Source organism: Pseudorca crassidens, chromosome 15 (assembly GCF_039906515.1).
Source record: "Pseudorca crassidens isolate mPseCra1 chromosome 15, mPseCra1.hap1, whole genome shotgun sequence".
Classification (NCBI taxonomy): Eukaryota; Metazoa; Chordata; class Mammalia; order Artiodactyla; family Delphinidae; genus Pseudorca; species Pseudorca crassidens.
In genome coordinates this window covers 76,652,899-76,675,076 of record NC_090310.1, presented here as the reverse complement: position 1 = coordinate 76,675,076, position 22,178 = coordinate 76,652,899, and the positions used below count along the sequence as shown (strand labels likewise).

The window sequence follows — 22,178 nt, the reverse complement described above, 5'->3', positions numbered from 1 at the left end:
GTCGGTGTTTCTTGGTGTCTGTATTACGAAATGGTCTGGCTGACTGGGTACCGTGTGTTCCTGGAGCCTCTTGTCCACAGACCAAGATCTCTCCATCTCTCTGGGTTTCCATCCTGACATTTTTGGGTCCTCCGATTTTTCCTTTAATTGTCAGAAAGGTGAAGGAAAGAATTTCAGGGTTGTGGTTTTTAATTCCCCATGCCTTCTGACTTCCTGGGATACAAGCCAAGCAAACACAGTCCTTGTTCTTAGGAGGTTTCTAGCCAGGCTGGGGAGACAAACTATGGAACCATGTGGCCAAGTGTGGTGAATGCAGGTGTGTCCAGGGACAAGGCTGTCCCACGAAGACAGTGACAGGAGTTACACCCAAACGAAAATGATTCATTATCCACCTACCACTTCTGTACTGAGGCCTGGAAATGTTTCCCCAGCGTCAGACCTAGAAAACGCACCAGGACAACCCTGCCCGTCTATGGCTCTGGCGCTTGGCCCACAGTGCCTTCTCTGGGCCAATCGTCCACCCAAGGGTTTTGTCTACACTCCAGAAAGTGGGTTCCGGGTGCTGGGACCAGAGGCTGTGAGTGGGAGGGTGACTCATGCCTTCGTCTCTGCTGCTTTGCAGTGAGTGTAACAGTAATCGGGACTCCGTCCTGTCTTACACCAGCGTGAGAAGTAACAGCTCCTACCTGGGCAGCGACGAGATGGGGTCTGGTGAGTGCAGAGGCTCGTGCTCCAGGGGAGGGGTCCCCCAGCGCGATTCTGTTTTGTTTGTTTTTATTTTGTTATGCTTCACTCCATGTTATATTGTCTTCTATTACTTTGCATGGTGTGGTAGTGGTTTTCCTTCAGTCCTTTAGCAAACATTTATCGCACACCAGTTATGTGCTGGGACCACGGCAGTGAGTGAAAAGACAAAGATCCCGGCCCTCACGTTCTCCGTGAACGCCACGGACACGGGACAAATAAAAACATACACGATGCAGTTACATGTTGTGGGGAGGGCTCCAACGTTACTAAAATAGGGCGACCTGATGGTTTCCGTGAATGACGCATGCTCAAACCAAAAATTCAAATGACACAGGAAAGTTCAAAAGAAGTACGTGGAAATAAGTCAGAATCTCAACCTCTCCCCCAGGAATGACTATTGATTATATTTGGGGATTGCTGGTGAATATGTATTTCTGCACAGATGTGGAGAAATGTGGGTGGACGGCTGGAGGGACAGACAGACATAAATAAGATTTTATAAATTAGATTCTATGTTACTTGGAATTTTTACTGAAAGACTGAAATTCGTTTTTATTTTAGTTTTATTGATTTCAGCCTTTAAAAATTTTATTTTGTGAATAAGACAGACATCCACATGGTTCATAATTCAAAAGGCATGAGAGGGTGGGTAGTGACAAACCTCCCTCCCACCCTTGTTACCCGGCCTCCCGGTTCCCAAGCTCCCGCTGTCACTACTGCCCTACGTGTCCTTCCAGAGGCAGTATCTGTGCATAAAAATTTAATTTAATTATACTTCAGTTTAACAGAAGAAAAAGAAGCTCACGTAAAGTCAGAGATATTTCTGAACTTTAGGTAAATATTTCATCACATAAGATATTCAGCTGCAAAAACTATCCCTGGGGAGGTTTTAGGAAGGCACTCACATGTGGCAGCTGATTTAAATGCAATGGCTGGGGGATGAATCAGGAGACTGGGATCCAGTTCCTTATATCTGACTTTCTGTCTCCTCGTCTGCAGAGTGAAAACTAATAACATTGACTTACAATTACGTAATGTTTTAGCTCCTGTTGCCCATTTTGCAGATGAAGAAACCGAGGTGCAGAGAGGTCAAGTGGCTTGTGCAGTGTCACACAGCCAGGACCTGGGTCTATCAGACTCCAAGTCCACTGTGGGTTTTGGAGCTCTGTAGCTACATTGCTTTCTTGAGAAAGAGGCTGGGAAGGTGTGAGATGGGGCAGGAATAGTTGATGGCTGTGGTTTCTTCCTTCTGCAAGGGGACGAGCTGCCCTGTGACATGAGGATCCCGTCGGACAAGCAGGACAAGCTTCATGGCTGCCTGGAGCACCTCTTTAACCAGGTAGGACCTTCGTCCCAACCCCGGCCTGACCTTGAGTTCTTCCCATCACCCCTGGTAAGAACCCATAAGCCAGGAGCCGGGGCAGGGGCTATGAGTAATGGGTCCCTGCAACTTGGAGGGCCCTGTGGGCCAAACTAACCCAGAGCTTCCCGCCACCCAGGTGGACTCCATCCATGCACTCCTCAAGGGGCCCGTCATGAGCAGAGCTTTTGAAGAGACCAGACATTTCCCCATGGACCACAGCTTACAAGGTGAGCAGAGAAGAGTCCCCAGGCAGGGCGAGGGATGACATCCGGCATCCGTCAGGGAGACGGGCTGCAATGGGTGACGTGTGCTGGACAGGCGTCAGGCCACCTGGGCCACGTTCTCAGCTTTGCCCCTCACCTGTTGAATGGCCGTGGGTCAGTCCAGGGGCAGTCAGCAGATCCAGCCCATGGCCTGTTTTCGTACAGACTGTGAGCTCAGAATGACCTTTCATTAATAATGGATTGTTAAAACGGAACGAAAGAAAGAAAGAATATGTGACAGAGACTGAATGCCCTGCAAAGCCTAAATCAGTTCCTATCTGACTCTTCACAGAAAAAGTGTGTGGACCGCTGGGCTGGTCCCTGAGCCTTTCTGGGCCTCCATCTGCCTGTTTATAACATGAGGGGAAGGACTGGAGCACGATTTGCCAAACCTCAGACACCCCACCCACAGCCCCTTCATCGTTTTAGACATATTCATAGAATCTGCCAACATCTTTACATTTTTTAAACCATATTCATTTGCTGCCCATATTATTGATAGATCAAACTGTCTCCCTTTAAAAAATTCAGTTTTGAAAGGACCTTATTTAACTCCCCGTAAATGGAAAATCATATAAAATGTCATAAAATAATGATAAATCCAATGGAAACAGCAACAAAAAATGTCATTGTACTGTAGTTAGGCACTGTTGCCTGCCCAGAACTCTTTGTTCATTATTCCTGAGGGGGATTAGTGAGTTAAAGAAGTGTTAAGGACTTACCAGCACCAAACTGAGACCTTCTTCTTGAAATGATTGAGAGAAAAAGATTGACTTTTATGTCCCTCTATTTACTTCTCCTCCCATTTACCCATCCACCCACCTATTTAATCTCTCCACCCATCTGTCCATCCATCCATCCATCCATCATCCATCCATCCATTCATCTATCCATCCATCCATCCACCCATCCACCCATCCACCTACCCACTCATCCACCCATCTGTCTACTCCATGCATCCATGCATTCATACATCCAGTAAATAATTTCCAAGAACCAGCTTGTGTCAGGCCTTGTGCTGGGCCCTGGGGCCCATTAGATGAAAGTGACACTGCCTCTGACCTCAAGGAGCTTCCAGTAGAGTTCAGGAGATAGGAAAAGAAACAGGCAGTTGCTCCTAAGTGAGGGTCAGCAGTGGTGAGAAGTTGGGGTGCCCTAGCTCAGCTCTCCCTCCTGCTGTCTCAGGATCATCTCTCCCTGGGATGGACCTTAGGAAGAAGAAATGTCAAACTCAGAGGAAACAAAACCACACATATCTCAGAAACCTGGGACTTTGTAGCAGGGAAGAGGCCAAAGGAGCAGGGACCTGTGTTTGCTTGTCTGGGGCCAGGTTCAAGTCCCTTTTCTGTCACTACCCTGCTGTGTGACTTGAGGCAAGTCACTTTTCCACTCTGTGCCTGGACTTCCTCCTCTGTGTAGGGAAAAGGTTACGCTAGGTTACAACTGACGTGCCAGCTCGATTGGTTGTGGCTGTGAGGAGGTAGTACCCGAGAATCCTTCCGTGACTACATCCAGGCTTAGGAGACAAGCATGCCCTGATTGATTTGTGATGTCTGCATTGGATTTGTTGTACCTGTGAGGAGTCGCGGCCTCAGACGAGCGGGAAGGAGTGCTGAGATTGATCAGCAATGTCTGCCATGAGTGTGATACTATGAATTCGTAGCACACTTACCATGTATTTGCCTTCCATGGACCAGATAGTACCCTAGAGTCCTGCCAGCATCCTTGACCTAAGATTCTGAGCTTTGGAATCTAGTGATGGTACAGAGGCCTTCGTGCCACCATTTTCCAAAGCTATCTAATTGTCCCTTTCCTGCCCTCATGTCACTTTCTGCCCCAGAGTTCAAACAGAAAGAGGAGTGTACAATTCGTGGCCGCAGCTTGATCCAGATCAGCATCCAGGAGGACCCCTGGAACCTCCCCAATTCCATCAAGACCCTGGTGGACAACATTCAGAGATACGTGGAAGGTCAGCTGGGCAGGGAAGGCTGTGATGTGGAGGTTTTGTGGCCTTTGGTTCTTGATGTGCAACGTGGAAGGATCAGGAATGGGTCCATCTCCGTGCCCCATGTCTCTCCAGGCCCAGGGAGAGGACAGGAAGAGAGAGTGTCCCTTTCTCAGCTGTGTCCTGCCCTGGGCAAGGCCCTGGGACAGTACACACTTGATCAAGGAACTGCTGATTTGGGGTGCCTGGGGCTTCCTTGCAGAGTCAGGAGGCTAAGAAGGCTGAACTTGTTGCTTCTCAGCTTCCAAAATTGTGGATGTAGTTCAGTTCCTTTTGTTTATTAACCAGGTTACAAGTTAGGGGGTGGGTGGGTCCTGATCAGACTTGGGCCGCCAGGTAATTTTTGATGCCACAGCATTAAACACGGTGAACCTGCTGCCAGCATTTCTAATCCGAGACCCCACTTGGCTGGAGATGAGTGGTGGCCACCCTCTTTAGGTGGGGGAGGGGCGCCTCCCAGTCCACACGGATCCCACCATGGCCTGTGGCCTGGGGTCTGCTTCATGCACCTTATGTTACCTGCCTGGCCCTTGGCAGCATTTGAGCCTGGGACTCCTGGGTTAGAAGGATCCCAGGCCAGGGAGACATCTGACCAGGACAGCAGGAGGTGCTTGGCCCCAGGGTCATGACCCCAGGAACAGCACCCTCTGACTTGGAAGTCTGTGTTGGCCCTGAACTGTCCTGTCCTCCAAAACTGTGACTGGTGAAGAGCATGGACTCCAGAGCCAGATGGCCGGTGCTCGAACCCCAGCTCTCCCACTTACTGGCTGTGCGACCTTAGCAAGTTCCTTGACTTCTCTGTGCTCCAGTCTCTTCATGTGTAAAATGGGTTCATAGTGTGGTTGTGAGGGATGAACGAGTCGGTACAAACAAGGCACTTAGTACAGTGCCTGGCACACAGTAAGTCCTCAGTAAGCATTTGCTGGTGTTATTACCACACCCTGCCCTGCATCTTAGTGCCTCCCGAGGACAGAATGTATCACAAGAGGGCAAATCCAGGGGCCTTTCAGATTTTTCTTTTAAGCCCCTTCTGGGCCCAAGAGCCTTTATTTGACGGAAAGAGACCAGGGTGTTAGGCCTGTGTCTGGAAGGTCTGGGCTTTGTCTGCCCGTGGGCAGGGCTTGGCTGTGTAGGACGATGTGAATAAGTACCTGAGTACACGTGTGAGTGTACGTGGTCTGAGTGTGCTCCCACATGTACGTACACACGTGTGTCAGGGTGTGCCCACGCACAGGTACAAGGTGTGGGCTGGGGGCTCTGGCCCATTAGTTGGAGGGGCTGGTTTGAGTCTCTGTGTAGACAGTTGGGGTGCAGCTGACAGTTGGGGTTTCTAGAATCTGCTCAACATTCAGTCAGAGCTTGTTGAGCACGGCTCTGTGTGCCCAGAGCTTCGCTGCAAGAAGGGGTCAGGCACGTGGGCTGTGGGGAGGCCTGGCTCGACTTGCTGCTTCCGCTAACCCCTCTCAGCCCATCTCCTTCTCCTTCCAGATGGAAAGAACCAGCTTCTCCTGGCCTTGCTGAAATGCACAGGTGAGGGCTTCGAAGGGGCAGCTGTCTGTGATTTGCACACACCCAGGTGCATCCGGGAGAGGCTCCCCGGCAGCCAGTGCCCATGACCGCACCCCGGGGAAGGCCTCTTCCGCCGGCCAAGGTTGACTTTCCCCTGGTCGTCGGGGTCTGCACAGGGGGAGGTAACACCATGGCCTCTAGCCCCTCCAAGAACTACTCGGACCTCACGATTTCCTCTTGTGTCTGGGGGACAAGTCTCAGGGCCCTGGAGCCAGGAGCACTGTCTCTTGCCACTTCCCAGGCCTGGGCTGATCTTGACGAGGACACAGGATAGAGCACCGACAATTAGGGAGGCTCTTTGCCGGTAGAGCCCTCAGCCCCAGCCTGGGGCTTCCTACCCCGAAGACAGTGGGGTGGAGGAGGGGCTGACGGGGGCCTAGGGGAATCTTGGAGGTGTTCTCTGTCCCTCCCTTCCTTCCAGAAATTCTCAGCCAAGGGGCAGCTAGAATGGGATCTGGGTCAAAATTGGTCACTGAAAACCCATTGGCGAGAGCCAGTCATCAAAAATAATCCCTTCCAGGGCTTCCCTGGTGGCGCAAGTGGTTGAGAGCCCGCCTGCCGATGCAGGAGACACGGGTTCGTGCCCTGGTCCGGGAAGATCCCACATGCCGCGGAGCGGCTGGGCCCGTGAGCCATGGCTGCCGAGCCTGCGCGTCCGGAGCCTGTGCTCCGCAACGGGAGAGGCCACAACAGTGACAGGCCCGCGTACCGCAAAAATAAAAACAAAAAACAAACAAACAAACAAAAATAATCCCTTCCAGGGAATTCCCTGGTGGTCCGGTGGTTAGGACTCGGTGCTTTCACTGCTGGGGCCCGGGTTCGATCCCTGGTCAGGGAACTAAGATCCCGAAAGCTGCGTGGCACAGCCAAAAGAAAAGAAAAAAATCCCTTCCAGGATATTAGGACCCTGAATGACTGATTGCCCAAAATTGGCCAGTTCTGTAAATCACATCACAAGCAGGGGGCAAGGAAGTGGTGGTGGGGGATGATAAGAAGAAGGCATACTTCTCAAAAATAGAGAAAATGGTAAACTGCATTTCTTAAAACATGGAGCCGGCATCATCACTCTCAATCAATGCTGAGAAATTTCCTAATAAATGAACAGCTGAGGGTAAGGGTTTGGGGAAAGCCCTTGGAAAATCACAAGTTGTTTTGTTGTTTTACGTAGGCAGATGGGTCATTGAGAGGGCCGAGTTTTTCCACGGATTGGCTTGGCTTTTGGAGAGTTGAGTTTTATGGAGTTGCCTTTGGTGCCTGGGATGAATGAATTCTGTCTGCCAGTTGGCCCCGGATGGGTGGTCATGTTGGGGAGAGGAGGCTGGTCCCGGGCCCCGGGTTGTGGGGTACAGGCCTGCTGATGGCACAGGAGCCCCCTGCCCAGCGCGGCCCCATCCCCTCTGTCCACAGACACGGAGCTGCAGCTGCGGAGGGACAGCATCTTCTGCCAGGCACTGGTGGCTGCCGTGTGCACCTTCTCCGAGCAGCTGCTGGCGGCCCTGAGCTACCGCTACAACAACAATGGCGAGTACGAGGAGAGCAGCCGGGACGCCAGCCGCAAGTGGCTGGAGCAGGTGGCGGCCACTGGCGTCCTCCTGCACTGCCAGTCCCTGCTCTCGCCGGCTGCGGTGAGTGGGGGGCGGGGGAGGTCTTGCTCAGGCTGTCACTCACCCCGTTCATTTATTCAGCGGCTGTTTATCGAGCACCTACTATGTGTCACTGTTACAGGCACTGGGGACCCAGCAGTGGACAAAACAGAGAGTTCATTTACTCAGGGACCTTATACCCTGATTTTGGGGAGATGGACATAAACAACTAAGGACCAGGGATGGTACAGACCAGTGGTTCTCACCAGGGCAGTTTTGCCTCCAGGGTACACTTGGCAAACTCTGGAGACATTTTTGGTTGTCACAACTGAGGGAAGAGGAAGTACTACTGGCATCTGGTGTGTAGAGGCCAGGGAGGCTGCTGAACCTCCTACAACACACAGAATGCTCACCCCCGTGCCCACCCCCCGGCAGAGAATTATCTGGCCCCAAGTGTCAGTAGTGCCACAGTTGAGAAACCCTCATTTATAGTGTTAAGGGCTAAGGGGAAGGTCTGGGGTGGTGGCAGTTGAAAGTTTTGATAAGGCAGCCACTGAGGGCCTCAGTGAGAGGTGACATCTGACCTAAGAACCGAAGGAGGGGAGGGGGTGAGCCATGAGGACACTGGGAGGAGCCCTCCAGGCAGAGAGAACAGCAGGTGCAAAGGTCCTGAGGCAGGAGGATGCACGCAGTGTTTGAGATACAACGAGGTACCCAGTGCGGCTGGAATAGAGTGCGTGAGCCCGGGGAAGGTGGGGGAGGTGAGTCCTGAGAATTAACTGGGGTCTGACTGTTCGGGGTCTTGCAGGCTGTTGTAGGACTTTGGCTGTTACTCTGAGTGGGTGGCAGTCAGGGGAGGGTTTTGAGGAGAGGAGGGACAGGATCTGACTTTGATACTTAAAGGATCACCCAGGCTGCGGGGTGGGGAAGAGTGTAGAGGGGCAAGGGCAGAAACTGGGAGACCAGTGAGCAGGCTTTTGTGGTAATCCAGGTGAACTTTGTTGATGCAAATAGCACCTTGTTTAGTCCTTGCAGTAGCCCCCAGATAGGTCCTTTTACCACCCACTTTTTAAGGATGAGAACACTGAGGCCCAGGGAACCTGTGTGAACCTGGGAGTCTGACTCTAGACCTGGTTCCCCCAGACTGCCCTGCCTTCTCCACATCTCTTTTATCTCTGAGTGCCCTGTCCATCCACTTGCAGGGCTCAGAATCAGGGTGGGTCCCTCTACCAGCTCCGGGAGGAGGCAGAGCCAATGACTCCGCATTTCAGGGTACTGGTACCCAGAGCCGATGCCCCCCCAGAAATCCAGCCGGCAGCAGCACTTGCTCTGTGCTGTTTGCCCCTCCACCCGTGTGCCCAGGCCTGAGCTCCCCACACCTTGCAGCCCTGAGCCTCCTAGACATTTTCCCAGGCCAGACAGGAAGCCACAGCTGCGGCGGTTTGGGAAAGAGTGGCCGTGGTGCGCCCTCTGCTGGCCGATATTGCAGACGGGTGCCTGCCTGGTGGGAGACACCCTCTCATTGGTTTCTGGAACTGAGCACCCAGCCCTCACTTTCTTCTTCTCTGATGAGGACACTGGGACCCAGTGTGTTAATTCAGCAGTTGCCAGGATATGCAGGCTCTGAGCTGGGTGCTGCATTGGAATGGTTCAGTGGGATTGGTGGGTTGACCCGGGTAAGAGGACCACCCAGCATGATAGAGCAGAGATGGGCTCTGACCTGGGAGGTGCAGGACAGGCCTGGAGCAAACACAATCTCACGTCCAGCCCCAGAGAGACCTGCGCAAGACCTCATGCCTGGTAGCGCCACAGCCTGGTGTGTCAACTAGAGTTGAATCACAGCATCTTGAAGTGAAACCTGGGGCAGGGGTGGCACCTGTGACGCCTCCACTCTGTCTTGCTCTTGCAGAAAGAGGAACGGACCATGTTGGAGGACATCTGGGTGACCCTGTCGGAGCTGGACAACGTCACCTTCTCCTTCAAGCAGCTGGACGAGAACTACGTGGCCAGTGAGTGATTCCTCCTACCCCCACCGTGAGAGTCGGGGTTCTGGAGTGGAAGGGACTGCTCTGGGGTCACCCTGTCCCTCCCCCTGCCACCAGGCTAGCTGCCTAAAGTTGACCCAGGACCCAGTGCTTTCAAACCTCATGCTCCCAGCATACAGGGAAGGAGAAGATCTCTTTTTTTTATAAACCCAGCCGTCTCCAAGAGCGCTTAAGAGGGAAAAACAGCCAGTACCCAGTTCTTATTAAAACTCCTAGAGATAACCTTCGGTGGGATGAAGACGTGTTAAGATTTTCTAAGAACTTACACCATAATTTTCTTCTTTCCTTTCTTTCTCCCTCCCTCCCACCCATCTTTCCACTCGCCTACCCACTCATCCACTCATTCATCTACTCATCCATCCACCCATCCATTTATCCATCCATCCATCCATCCATCCATCACCCATCCACCCACACACTCATCCATCTATCCACATACCCATAATTTCGAGCACATGATACGTGTCAGGCTCAGTTTTAGGTTCTGGGCCACAGTGGAGAGATATATGGCCATGGTTTCTGCCCTCCTGGAGCTCACATTGTGGTCCAGTGGGTCTCAGCCTTGGCTGCCCTGGGATCGCCCAGGGAGCTTTTCAGATACTGATGCCTCAGTCCCAGCCCCAGCCCTGGTGATTTGGATTCAGCCTGTGGGGTGGATCCTGGGCCTTGGGATTCAAGATAAGCTTTCCAGGTGGCTTTGATGTATAGCCAGGACTGAGAATCACTGCGCTCCGTTCTAGAGCCATGGTTCTCTGAGTGTGATCCCTGGACCAGCGGCACCTGGAAGCTTGTTAGCCTAATTCCCAGGCCCCATCCCAGACCTGCTGAATCCCAGACTGGAAGCAGAGCCCAGAAATGTGTGTCAGCAAGCCCTCCCGGTGATTTGGAAGCATGCCAGTTTGAGAACCCCTGCTTTTCTTGTTGTTGTTTTTTATTATCACCTCCCTGAGGAGCTTGTTGAGACAATTTTTTCCTAATCACCCACACCCCCATGAAATCTTTATATCATGGATATGCTATATCTCTGTTATGTACTATATGTATATATGTGCTTTACATATAAAAAGAGTTAAGTTTTTTTTTTTTTTGCCTTTGCCCCCAAAAGCAATTTTTACCTCCTTGGAGGTGATATCACCCTGTTGAGAATGTGTAAACTGGAGTCTAGAAGCACAGTGGGTTTCATTTCAGGTACCAATTGGAATTGGTTGGCAGTGCCTGTCTGTAGGCCAGCTTGGGCTCAGGGAGTATTATCCATCAATTAGTGATGTCTGCTATGGGTGCAGGATGGGGTGTTGGTGCCACCCCTGCCACAAGCTCTTTGCTGTGGGTGTAAATAAGATGCAGGTGCTGTTTGAGGGTAGCTTTTGCCAGGTAGAGGCCCTGGGCTACCAGGTGAGGGGTAGAAGGAGCATTGGTGAGGCTCTGAAGATAAACAGGGACAGCTCCGCAGCTGGGCAGAATCAATGTCAGGTGTAAGAATTAAGCAGTAGAAACTGGGACCTGTCAAGGGAGGTGAAAAGGGAGGTCAGAGGTTGCTCCTCTGAGTAGTAGGGGGACGGGGCTATCTGAGGTGCCCCGAGACTGTGGGAGGGCAGGAAGGTCTGAAGCCGCGACTCTGGGGTGGGCAGACAGGGAGGTCCTGGGACATCACAGTGGCGACCTGAAAGAGGTCTGTAGCTGCCCTTGCAGAGGTGGGGCGGGGCCCCTCCAGCCTTGACGGTGAGCCCTCTGCCCCACCACGTCCCCCACCAGACACCAACGTCTTCTACCACATCGAGGGCAGCCGGCAGGCACTGAAGGTCATCTTCTACCTGGATAGCTATCACTTCTCCAAGCTGCCCTCCCGCCTGGAGAGCGGGGCCAGTCTAAGGCTGCACACCGTGCTCTTCACGAAAGGTGAGCCGCGGGGACGGGCTGAGTGGGGCCCACTGGGGATGGCCGTGCACACCGGGAGCCAAGCACCTGCCCTCGCTCTTCTTCCTTCACAGCTCTGGAGAACATGGAGGTGCCGCCTCCTCCAGGCAGCCAGACGGTGGAAGATTTGCAGCAGGAGATCAATGCCCAGTCCCTGGAGAAGGTTCAGCAGTATTACCGCAAACTCAGGTATCTGCATGGGCTACATGATGGAGGCAGGATTCTGAACACTGTCACGGGGAGTGAGCATTAACGTGTAAGGCACCGGACGGGCCCCCAATGCGGGGGCGGGCAATGCCCTTTCTTGAGCATCTACTGTGCGCCAGGCCCTCTGCCTACACGAGCTCATCAGATTCTCCCAGCAGTCACTGGCAGCCATTCTAACCCACTTTGAAGATGAGGAAACTGATGTCCAGAGAGCACACCCAGCTTGCCCAAGTCACGCAGCTAGGCTGGGTCTGCCTGGCTTCAAAGCAGGTCCTTCCATCTCGGGGGAGATGCCTGTTTCACTCTGCATGGGGGTGGGAGCCGGGACAGGGGCCCTGGGGTTCTTGAGCCTGTGAGTGAGGGACATGACTCCAGAGCCTCGGCCCTGCTCAGGGGAGACCCCCAGAGAGAAGAAAGAGTAGGGGTCACATCCGCCAGGAGGAAGCCTGGCGCCCAAGGAGGCAGCTCCCACTACTGCTGCCCCCATCCCAGCCCGTTCCTACTTCTGCCTCACCTTCTCCCTCCACGAGGAAGGTGGGCTGAGAATTAGGAGACGGGGTTTCAGGGTGTGGTAAGGGCTTTACTATTTGGAAATGGGAGAATGATGCTTTCACATGCCTGTTCAGAGAAAATATCTACCTGTATTATTATAACTGGCATCTCTCTGGATCATTCGACGCCATCAATCTGTTCTGTGCCGTTCGCTGAATATTTTGAAAATTGCCACTGTGATCATTCATTCATCTCTTTCATTCAGCACCTGTCACTCAAGGCCTTCCATAGGCCAGGTTCTGTTCTGGGTGCTCACTTAGGAGTCAACAGTGACCAAACAAAGCCTGTTCTTCATGGAGGGTAGATTCTAGAGCTGCTGTGGTCTGGCCCACCCCCTGTTTTGTCAATAAAGTTTTATTAGCACACAGCCACGTTCATCTGTGTGTGTATCGTCTCTGGCTGCTTTTGTGTTGCAACAGCAGAGCTGAGTAGCATCTTCACAGAGACTGGTCTACACAGCCTAAAATATTTACTCTTTGGCCCTTTACAAAAAAAGTTGGCCGAGCGCTGTTCTAGAAGGGGAGATAAGCAATAACCCAGTAAACAGAGCAGTGTGACGTGTCAAGTGATGAGGGTGCTCAGAGGAGACACAGCAGGATGGGAGAGAGAGTGGGGTGTCAGTGCTGATTCTGACGGCCAGTCGGGGGGCGGTGGCATTTGAGGAGTGCCCGGGAGGCCCCTTCCTGCTTCCCCCAGGGCTGTTGGAGGAACAGGTGACTGTGGGTGTGGAGAGCTGTGCCAGCCGCTCTTAATGATTTGTTTCCTCCAGTTGTTGGAGGGCAAAGAGGCTGCGGCTGCAGTGGGGCAGGGGCTGGGAGGACGGTGGGCGTGGCCGCCCTACCCTCACCCCCGTCTTTCTCTCTCAGGGCATTTTACCTGGAACGGTCTAACCTGCCCACGGACGCCAGCACCACAGCGGTGAAGATAGACCAGGTGTGCCCTCCTTCCCCTCACCTGCCGTGGAGCTTGGGCAGGGCTGGGGGTTCGTGCGGTCAGACAGGGCCCAGGGTCACACCCCAGCCAGAATCCTGGCCGAGATGCCCCAGAGGCCTCTGCCGTCCCTCCTCCAGGAAGTCTTCTGTGATAACTCCTTCCCCATTCGAGAAATCCTGACATCTTCCCCACCTGCTTCAGAACTCCTTAGATGATGTATTCTCACTGGCACCCACTCACCTGTGCCTCTTGCATCTCCCTTGTTCATCACAGCATCTCTCTGAGGCTGGAGCCTCACACCAGATGCGGCCATGCAGTGCTCTTTTTGTGTGTTTCCAATTTGTTGCCAGCATTTAAAAGTCAAAAGATTTCCCGCAAAACGGAGGCTTCTAGTTTATCTTTAGCAGTGGGAATACCTGGCTGTCTGGGCCACATTCCTGCGTGTTGCACTCAGCCTTGCGGGGGCTGTGCCCCCCCCGCCTACTGCTGCATGCTGCAGGCCTTTCCCCCTCTGCCCAGGTTCTATCAGGCCTCGATTTCTTTTTTTTTAATTAATTAATTTATTTATTTGGCTGCATTGGGTCTTCGCTGCGGCACACGGGAGCTTCGTTGCAGCGCTTGTTGCGGCGCGCAGGCTTCTCTCTAGTTGTGGCGTGCGGGTTTTCTCTTCTCTCATTGTGGCGCGGGCTCCAGAGCGCGTGGGCTCTGTAGTTTGCGGCACGCGGGCTCCAGTTGAGGCGTGTGAGCTCAGTAGTCGTGGCGCGCAGGCTGAGTTGCCCTGCGGTGTGTGGGATCTTAGTTCCCCGACCAGGGATCGAACCCGCGTCCCCTGCATTGGAAGGCAGATTCTTTACCACTGGACCACCAGGGAAGTCCCTGTCAGGCCTTGATTTTGACAGTGGTTTTGGGGCTCCTGGCCTCGGACCGCGAGGCTGGGCTCCGAGAGAAGGGCTGGGCACAGCCCTTCGGGAGTTTGTATAATAGTCTGGCTGGCAGAGTCTTGAGCCGACACAGGAAGCACTGGCCAGTGTTCTGTGCCTGCACAGGCGACGCAGGAAAGGGGAGGTGGGGCAGAGCAGAAGGGAAGGCTGGTCCTGGGGAGGTGCTGCTATTTGGAGAGGACAGGAGTGGGTATTCGCTGAGGCTTGGTCGTGGGCGCACCTGGGCAGGTGAAGAGAATTAGATGGGAGGGTTAGGCCTGAAATATATCGTGAGCATAGGAGGTGAGCCGAGAGGACAGCTGCTGTAACGGAGCTGGATTGGAGGTGATGACGGAGAGGAAGGACAGGTGGGGGCCTCCTCCGACCGTCCGGGTATGTGTGCCTCGCAGCTGATCCGCCCCATCAATGCCCTGGACGAGCTCTGCCGCCTCATGAAGTCCTTCGTCTACCACAAGCCCGGTGCCACTGGGAGCTTGGGCGCCGGCCTCATCCCCATCTCCTCCGAGCTCTGCTACCGCCTGGGGGCCTGCCAGATGACCATGTGCGGCACGGGCATGCAGAGGTGTGCGGGCCCTGAGCGGGGGCGGGCCTCTGGGCGGTTTTGGGGCCCGGGACGGGAGGACGAAGGCCAGGTTTGAATCCCGATTCTGCCACTGCCTGTTGAGCCCAGACGAGGCCGTGGCTGCCCCCGCCCCCCACCGAGCCTCAGTTTGTCTGCTATGAGATGGGACCTCGGGAGGAGGTGGTCCTCGGAGGGCTGCTGCGCTTCCCGCTTCTCTCACCCTGGTTGGCGTGACTGAGCGTCTCTGCAGCCTGGTTCTGCTGGAGCATCCGTTCAACATAAGCAGGAATGATCGTGCCTCTTGGTTGGGGCAGATCTGGACACTTTCCCACTTCTGTCCTCTGTCCCTGCTGCTCTGATTGGGGCCTTGGGGGCCGTGGGGGGCCAGGCAGTCGCCCCCGTCTCACCTGCCGCCCCTGTTGCCGCCCCCCTGCAGGAGCACCCTGAGCCTCTCCCTGGAGCAGGCGGCCATCCTGGCGCGGAGCCACGGGCTGCTGCCCAAGTGCATCATGCAGGCCACGGACATCATGCGGAAGCAGGTGAGGGGACCCATCCCCCGGGGCCCCACCGGGCTGCGTGCAGGGCACCCAGATCCGGGCCCGGTGGACACAGGGAGAGGTGGACTCACAGTGCGTCTGGGGACTGGGCTGCTGCCCGTCTCCCCATCTAGAGGGCTGAGGATTTCAGCTCCCATTATGCCCACCCACACCCACATGCTTGCTCAAGCGCCCTGGACTCCGTGCGGAGGCAGCCCAGGGCCTCACCGTGCTTTCTTCCCAGGGCCCCAGGGTGGAGATTCTGGCCAAAAACCTCCGAGTCAAGGACCAGATGCCCCAGGGTGCACCGCGGTGAGTGGCTGTCCCTCCCCGTCTCCTTTCCTCTCCTCCCTTCTGTGAAGGCCAGAACTTGGGCTGGGCTTCACCCCAGACAGACCCATTGGTGTTCAGATGGGGCTTCCCCTCTCATTTACGGGACCCCATTTGGGAAACAACAAATACGACTCAGTCTGTTACCTCCCAGAGCTCCCACTTTGGCTGGGAAAGTGAGGCAGGGCCCCCACAGTGAGCCATGGGGCAGTAATTTGTGTGCCCCCCACCAGCTCACCCACCGCGCTCCTCTGCCGCCCTGCTACCATCAGAGCCCTCAGCCCACCTACCTCATCCTGTCCTCACGGCCCATCATCTCCACATTGATGTCAGACCTTCTTGTGGTACTGTGTGCAGCCCCCTTTCCCAGGAATAACTCATTTTTATGCGTCCTCCCTCTCCATCCACACTGCCCTGCTTTGCTGTTGACATAGGCCCACAATTTTTTTTTTTTTTTTGCGGCACGCGGGCCTCTCACTGCTGTGGCCTCTCCCGTTGCGGAGCACAGGCTCCGGACGTGCAGGCTCAGCGGCCATGGCTCACGGGCCCAGCTGCTCCGCGGCACGTGGGATCCTCCTGGACCGGGGCACGAACCCACGTCCCCTGCATCGGCAGGTGGGCTCCCAACCACTGCGCCACCAGGGAAGCCCCAGGCCCACAATTTTTAAATAACTTTTTAATTTTGAAATAGTTTGACTATCTGACTATTTTGAAATAGTTTGACTCACAGGAAGTTGCAAAAATTATACAGGGAGTTTCCATGTGGTCCTTTACTCAGCTCCCCCCGCCAAGAATAATGTCTCACGTAACCACAGGACATTGTCAAGACCAGGAAATGGTGTTGGAGCAATACAAGAACTCATACAGATCTTATATATGATTCACTAGTTTTTGCATGCGCTCTCTTAGCCCTCGTTATTATTATTATTATTATTATTTTTAGGCCACGTGGCATGGCTTTTGGGATCTTAGTTCCCCGGCCATGAATTGAATCCGGGCCCTCAGCAGTGGAAGTGCGGAGTCCTAACCACTGGACTGCGAGGGAATTCCCCTCATTACTTTTACTTTTTTATTTCTAATTTTTATTTTTTGGCCTCACCGTTTGCCATGCGGGATGTTAGTTCCCTGACCAAACCCGTGCCCCTTGCAGTGGGAGCATGGACTCTTAACCACTGGACTGTCAGGGAGGCCCCTCCCCTCATTACTTTTAAATACTTTTATATGTCGCTTCCCCCGCTCCAGGCACCACTCTAGTATCTTTACCTATATTAACTTATTTGCTCCGAACAACAACTCTGTGAGCAAGGTACTATTACTACCCCCCATTGGCAGGTGGGGACACTGAGGCCCAGAGAGGTTAAGTATCTTGTCCAAGGTCACACAGCTAGCACACAGAACCACAGAGTTGCGCTTCTGAACCCAGCCATTCTAGGCCCAGAGGCCACACTCCTGACCACTGTGCCACCTTGCTTCCCTGTCTTGTCTGTGTCACCACAGCAGCCTCCTGTCTGGTCCCTCTGCCATCATTCTCCCCACAGCAGATCTACCATCTCCCCTGCTTGAAACCCATTAGTGGCTCCTTCTTACTTGAGGGTAGAGCTCAGAATCCTCCCAATGCAGAAAGAAAACCAAGGTAGCTCCCCACGTACTGCAGGGAGAGGCCCCCAAGATATATTAAGTAAAAGACTCCAGTGGCAGAGTGCTGGGTCTACTTTGCCACCATTAGCGTGGAAAAATGCACACCCACCCACACAAGGATCTTAACATAAACATGCGCACATATATGTGTCTGTTTTTGTAAACCCCTTGCCAGTCTGGAGAGAGCAAGGCTCCTGTGGGGCGGGGACTGTACCACTAGGGGAAAGTGGGTGGCATCAGTTTTTCACCCTGCATCTTTTTACACCTGTTGAGTTTTGTTTTCTGGGCATGGATTACACGCTCACATAGATCACATGTTGCAATAATAATAATAGGCGTTGGCCTGCCTGGCTCGTCCTCATCCTCTGCACCTCCATCCACCAGGCTCTACCGCCTCTGCCAGCCGCCGGTGGACGGAGACCTCTAGACACTGAGGTGCCTGGTACTTGGCTGCGTCCTCTGGAGCTGGGATTTGGGAGGACACAGGGGGCCGTGTGGCCTTCTCCAGAGCTGGCCCGAGACCTCCTCTCCTGCCTGCTTGAAGATCTGTCCAGCCTCCTCCATCACCTCCTGGGAGGATAAGCAGTGCCCCCACTCCTGGATGAGACGGTGGATCGGCCCTGGGCTGGCATGTTCTTCACACTTCGGCCAGAAGCCCGAGGGGTGCTGGGGACCCACAGAACTGATGGGTGCAGCCAGGGCCTGCGCTCCGGCCTGCAGGTCCCCAGAACACAGGGGAGAAGTCACGGGCACTGCAGCTGGAGGCCCGCGGCCCCAGCTCCCTCGGGATGGCTCAACCTGCACTTTGGAAACCTCTGGTTTCCTTCTACGTCCACATTCCAGGCGACCACATGTGTCTGCTCTTCTTCCTCACCTTAGCTTCCAGATTCCCCCCTAACCCTGTACTAATCTGCCCGATGGACTCGGAGAAGCCGGGCCTCTGCCGTAAAGACAGAGGGACAGGGCACAGCGCCTGTTACCAAGAGGACGGTCGGAAGCCACACCGGCTTCCGCCATCAGCGCCATTGGAACTCGAGCCATCAGCCCTGGGCACAAGATTTGCTCTGACTTTATTTATACGGCGTGAACTCTCTATGGTTTATTTTGAGGTTTTTATGTTGTCGTTGGTATCGCTGAGATTTTTTTTTCCCCCAGGTTGCGTGATAATATATTTGACATTTTAAATTTCAAAGAAAGCTATATTGTCTAACAGGGGACCAGCATAAGGTAGTATTGACAACTTTTCCCAGTTCTACTAAAAAAAAAAAGAAAAACTAAATTATTGAAAAGTCAAAAGATGTCAGTATTTCATCTTTTTAATATTAGGGTCTTAAGCTGTGGCTTACAGGTATCGACTAGGGTTCCTTTTCCCACCCACCCTCGGTTCTCCAGCAGTTGGTCTGTATCAGGGTGAATTACTTTGTTCTTTGAACAACTGGCTACAAGGGTTTGAGAGGTGGCTGGGCCAGGCCTGGGGGCTGGAGGGGGTTGAACCATCCATTGCAGAGGCAGCCCCACCCTGGTGTCTGTCCTCTGCAGGTAGAAGGGCTGCCAGGAAACACTGAGTGGTACCTTCTGTAATTTATTTTTTGATGTTAGCTCAGAGCAGGGCATCTGGGACTTCTCAGCCAGCTAGAGAGACAGGAAGCTACCCTGCCCACCTGGGCACAAGGACCCACACAGGATCCCCCCTCTGCCCCCCCCCCCAGCAGTTTGTCCCCTCTAGGTTCTGTTGCCAGCAGGGAAATGTCACAGCTGGGACAGAAGGGAGGCGTCTTTACAGCCTTGGCTGATGGGTGAAATCAGGTGTGGGTTTCCCGCTGCCCTGGAGGCTTGAAGACCCATCAGCATCTTGGCCCCGTGCACCCCCAGGGGCCGCCTTCCCTCTCTTGCCACCCTGCACCAGATTGCAAGAGATGGGCTTGTTGCAGGACAGAGACGGCACAGATACAAACGAGGACCCCATGGCAGAAACGGAGAGGGGCCCCCGAGGGCAAGGGCATCGTGCACTGGTTTACTTTGAAATGTACAGATCTTCTCATTCAATTCATGATAGATTTTTTATTATTATTATTAAAAGTCGGTTTATAATACAAAGATCCTGATCTGTGGCGAGTTCCTTTGGGGCCAACCCTGGTGGCGTGGACGTGGCTAGGCTGGCCAGCGTCACAGGCGGAGTGAGCAACGGCTTTGAAGATGGGACGGAGGACGATCGCTTCGATACCGTCAGGGTTCTTGAGGCAGCGATCCCTGCTCAGTGAGTTACCACTCTGAACCTCAGTTTCCTTCTCTAAAATGGCAGAGTATATATATTCCCTCACAGGGGACTGGCGAGGAATACCCGAGATTGTACCGCGGCTCTGCCATTCGGGTGTGCCAGGAAAATTACTGTCTTTATATGTATTTCACCTTTATTTTGGATTCTCAGTTCCTATTTCACTGTGATGGTGGGAAAATGTGACTGTTCTTCCAGGCATTCCCTCGCCTCCTTCTGATGTCATGCTAGGACTCTCTGTCTCACATGTGCCTGCGGATTAGGGTGGGTCTGAGGGACGCACCATCCTCCGCCCCAATTTGCAAGGCCCGTCTGGTCTGGAATCCGCTGGAGTGGAGTTCCAAGTACTCAACACGAGATTGGGCTGGTTCCTGGCCAATCAGAATCCACGCTGGCTGCAAACGGACCAATCAGAACAGACGCCAGCACAGATTTTGTTCCTGCACACCGGGACCTGCGATCTCGGTCCCATGCTGAGAGCGCCTTATCACCGGCCCAAGCCTGAGCCATGTTTATGAAGCTGCCTGAGTCCATCTGCCGAGTCAGAGAAATCTCATTGCCGGGCCGAATTGGCCTGCAAACCTGTTTTGCCAGGCCTGCCCCATCCCTTTCTCCGTCTCCCTCCCTCCTTTCCTCCTCACTCCTTCATCCCGACCTCTTCCCTCCTTCGTTTCTTTCCCTCCTTTCCCATGCTTTGGAAAACACTGACCTCTATGAAAGGCTTCTTTCGGGTGCCTTCCTCTTGAAGGCCCCCCACTATCATGGCCACACTTGGGACTCCCCTAAGTCCTGCCATTTTGGAAGAGAGCCCCTTCTCTTTTAATCTCTTTTCCTTCTAAACTACCTGTCCCAGAGCTCATTCTCTCCAGGCCCAGACTGGGATCCTCCCAGAGAGAGAGCCTTGTGTCTTTCAATTACAGGTTTCAAAAGACTCAATACTATAATCGACGAGAGTGAGTCCTGGTGGGATTTCGGGCACAGTGATGGACTGATTTTTTGGATTGTCTGAAGCCAGTGTTTGGATACAGGGAAAATCACTCTAAGGGGACAGCCATCAGCTCGATCTGTATTTGGGGGTCAAACAGGGAGGATTTGATGCCTTCCTCCAGGCAGATACTTTTACAGGAAGCAGGAATGTCTGCCTGTTCTGCACCCTGAGGGCCTGCAATGAGAAAAGTGAGTTCTCCTGCGGTGATGGACAGGGGCAGCTTTGGTTTAGGAGCTGAGAAGTGGGGTCTCTGAGGCCTTGAGCTAGTCACATTCCTTCTTAGACAACAGAGCTGCATCAGCAAACAGGGTGGAAGCCCAGGGCTGTTTCTTTCTCTGGAAGGCCTTTCTCTCAGTACAAAGTGGAGTGTGAAGGGCTGCTTACAGCAGGGGGGTGTTTTGTAAGAGACAAGAGGTCTCAAACTGGCAGCCAGTGGACTGAAACTTGGAAATTGACGTGGGTTTTGTTTTTGTTTTCCCCATACGGTGTTTTTATAATTTTGAACTAGACACTCATACTTAAGAACCAGCAGCTTTTACTTCCAGATTCTGATTTGGGGTTTGTCTTGAAAATTCAGAAGCTCTGGTCCCAGTGGCCCTTGTGGTACCACGTGTCCTGCCTGGTCACATATCCACTGGAGCTGAGGAGTGGCCACTGCCTTTGGGCAATGTGCCAGCTTTCCATCCCCCACCTGGCCCGACACACTCCTTTACCTCACCTGCTCGGCTACAGGATGGCCCTGCCAGCGCTGGCCTCTTGACCATTCAGATCTTCACCTCTGGAGTTGCCATGGTGATGTTGGCTAAGAGAGGAGCTGGTGACCAGGAGTCGCAGTGCTGACCAATGGAGCATCAAGAGGTGCGTGAATCCCCGCAGCTGATGAGTCTCTCGAACCCTGGTTCTCTGCTCCCTTTGAGCCTCAGAGCTGACTCGGATAATGTCCTTTGGTGTAGGTTGTGTTAGGGGCCACTCAGGAAACCAAAGGTGGGATGGAGTGTTCTGGCCACTTTGTGATTTTATCTAAATTTAACTGTTTATATATTTACCATCTTCCTCTTCCATCAGTGAAGCACCCTGAGAGAAGGAGTCACATCAGTCCTGTCTGCTGTGTCCCAGTGTCTGGCCCACTACCAGGCATCCGTGAACCATGGCTAAATAAAAGAAAGAAGGCTCATAACTGTTAGAGCCAGGAACCCACACCCCAGCTGTGTGCGGCCAAGGCACATGCCTCCAACCACATGCTCTGCACCTGGCTTTGTTCCGGGACTGGGCTGGATTGTTGACAACTGGGAAGGCCTTGGGCTGAGACCTTTGAAGTCAGATACCCTCGCCTGACCCCTGACCTGGCAGGCTGCTGTACTTAAGGGAAGTCACCATCTCTCTTAGAGCCTCAGTTTCCTTCTCTGAGAAATGGAGACGTTCACACCCAAATTTAACTTTCAGGGGATATATGCCATGCCCTATCTTTCCAGCAGATGCCGCTAGGGACCGTGTAGTGCCCAGAGCTTGCGGTTACCTGGGTTTGAGTCCAGCCGAGTCCTGCCTACCTGACTTCCAACCCAAGCACTTGTTCCTGGGTGCCCACATTTGGGATAGAGGCAGCCTGGAGGCAGGGGCTGGGACTGTTTAGATGATGGGTACCGGCCCCTGCCCTTATGGGCTGGGCTTGGCCTAACTTGGTATGGGTATTTTATTTTTGTCTATTAAACATTTTTTTAAATTTCTCT

At 53.5% G+C, this 22,178-nt stretch overlaps 1 protein-coding gene across 4 annotated transcripts in view; it reads left to right on the top strand.

The window, feature by feature from the left end:
* Window positions 1–19,287, top strand: part of PREX1 (phosphatidylinositol-3,4,5-trisphosphate dependent Rac exchange factor 1) — a 197,278-nt gene extending 177,991 nt beyond the window's left edge. For all 4 annotated transcript variants that reach the window (XM_067708378.1, XM_067708376.1, XM_067708377.1 and 1 more), the window contains 14 exons: window positions 623–711; window positions 2,004–2,086; window positions 2,247–2,337; window positions 4,214–4,342; window positions 5,867–5,908; window positions 7,355–7,572; window positions 9,440–9,539; window positions 11,328–11,471; window positions 11,564–11,678; window positions 13,115–13,181; window positions 14,512–14,684; window positions 15,121–15,223; window positions 15,465–15,532; window positions 17,573–19,287. In XM_067708378.1, the coding sequence (XP_067564479.1) occupies window positions 623–711; window positions 2,004–2,086; window positions 2,247–2,337; window positions 4,214–4,342; window positions 5,867–5,908; window positions 7,355–7,572; window positions 9,440–9,539; window positions 11,328–11,471; window positions 11,564–11,678; window positions 13,115–13,181; window positions 14,512–14,684; window positions 15,121–15,223; window positions 15,465–15,532; window positions 17,573–17,615 (1,465 nt within the window). In that variant the 3' untranslated portion in view covers window positions 17,616–19,287. The remainder of the gene's footprint in view (window positions 1–622; window positions 712–2,003; window positions 2,087–2,246; window positions 2,338–4,213; window positions 4,343–5,866; window positions 5,909–7,354; window positions 7,573–9,439; window positions 9,540–11,327; window positions 11,472–11,563; window positions 11,679–13,114; window positions 13,182–14,511; window positions 14,685–15,120; window positions 15,224–15,464; window positions 15,533–17,572) is intronic.
* Window positions 19,288–22,178: the final 2,891 nt, after the last annotated feature.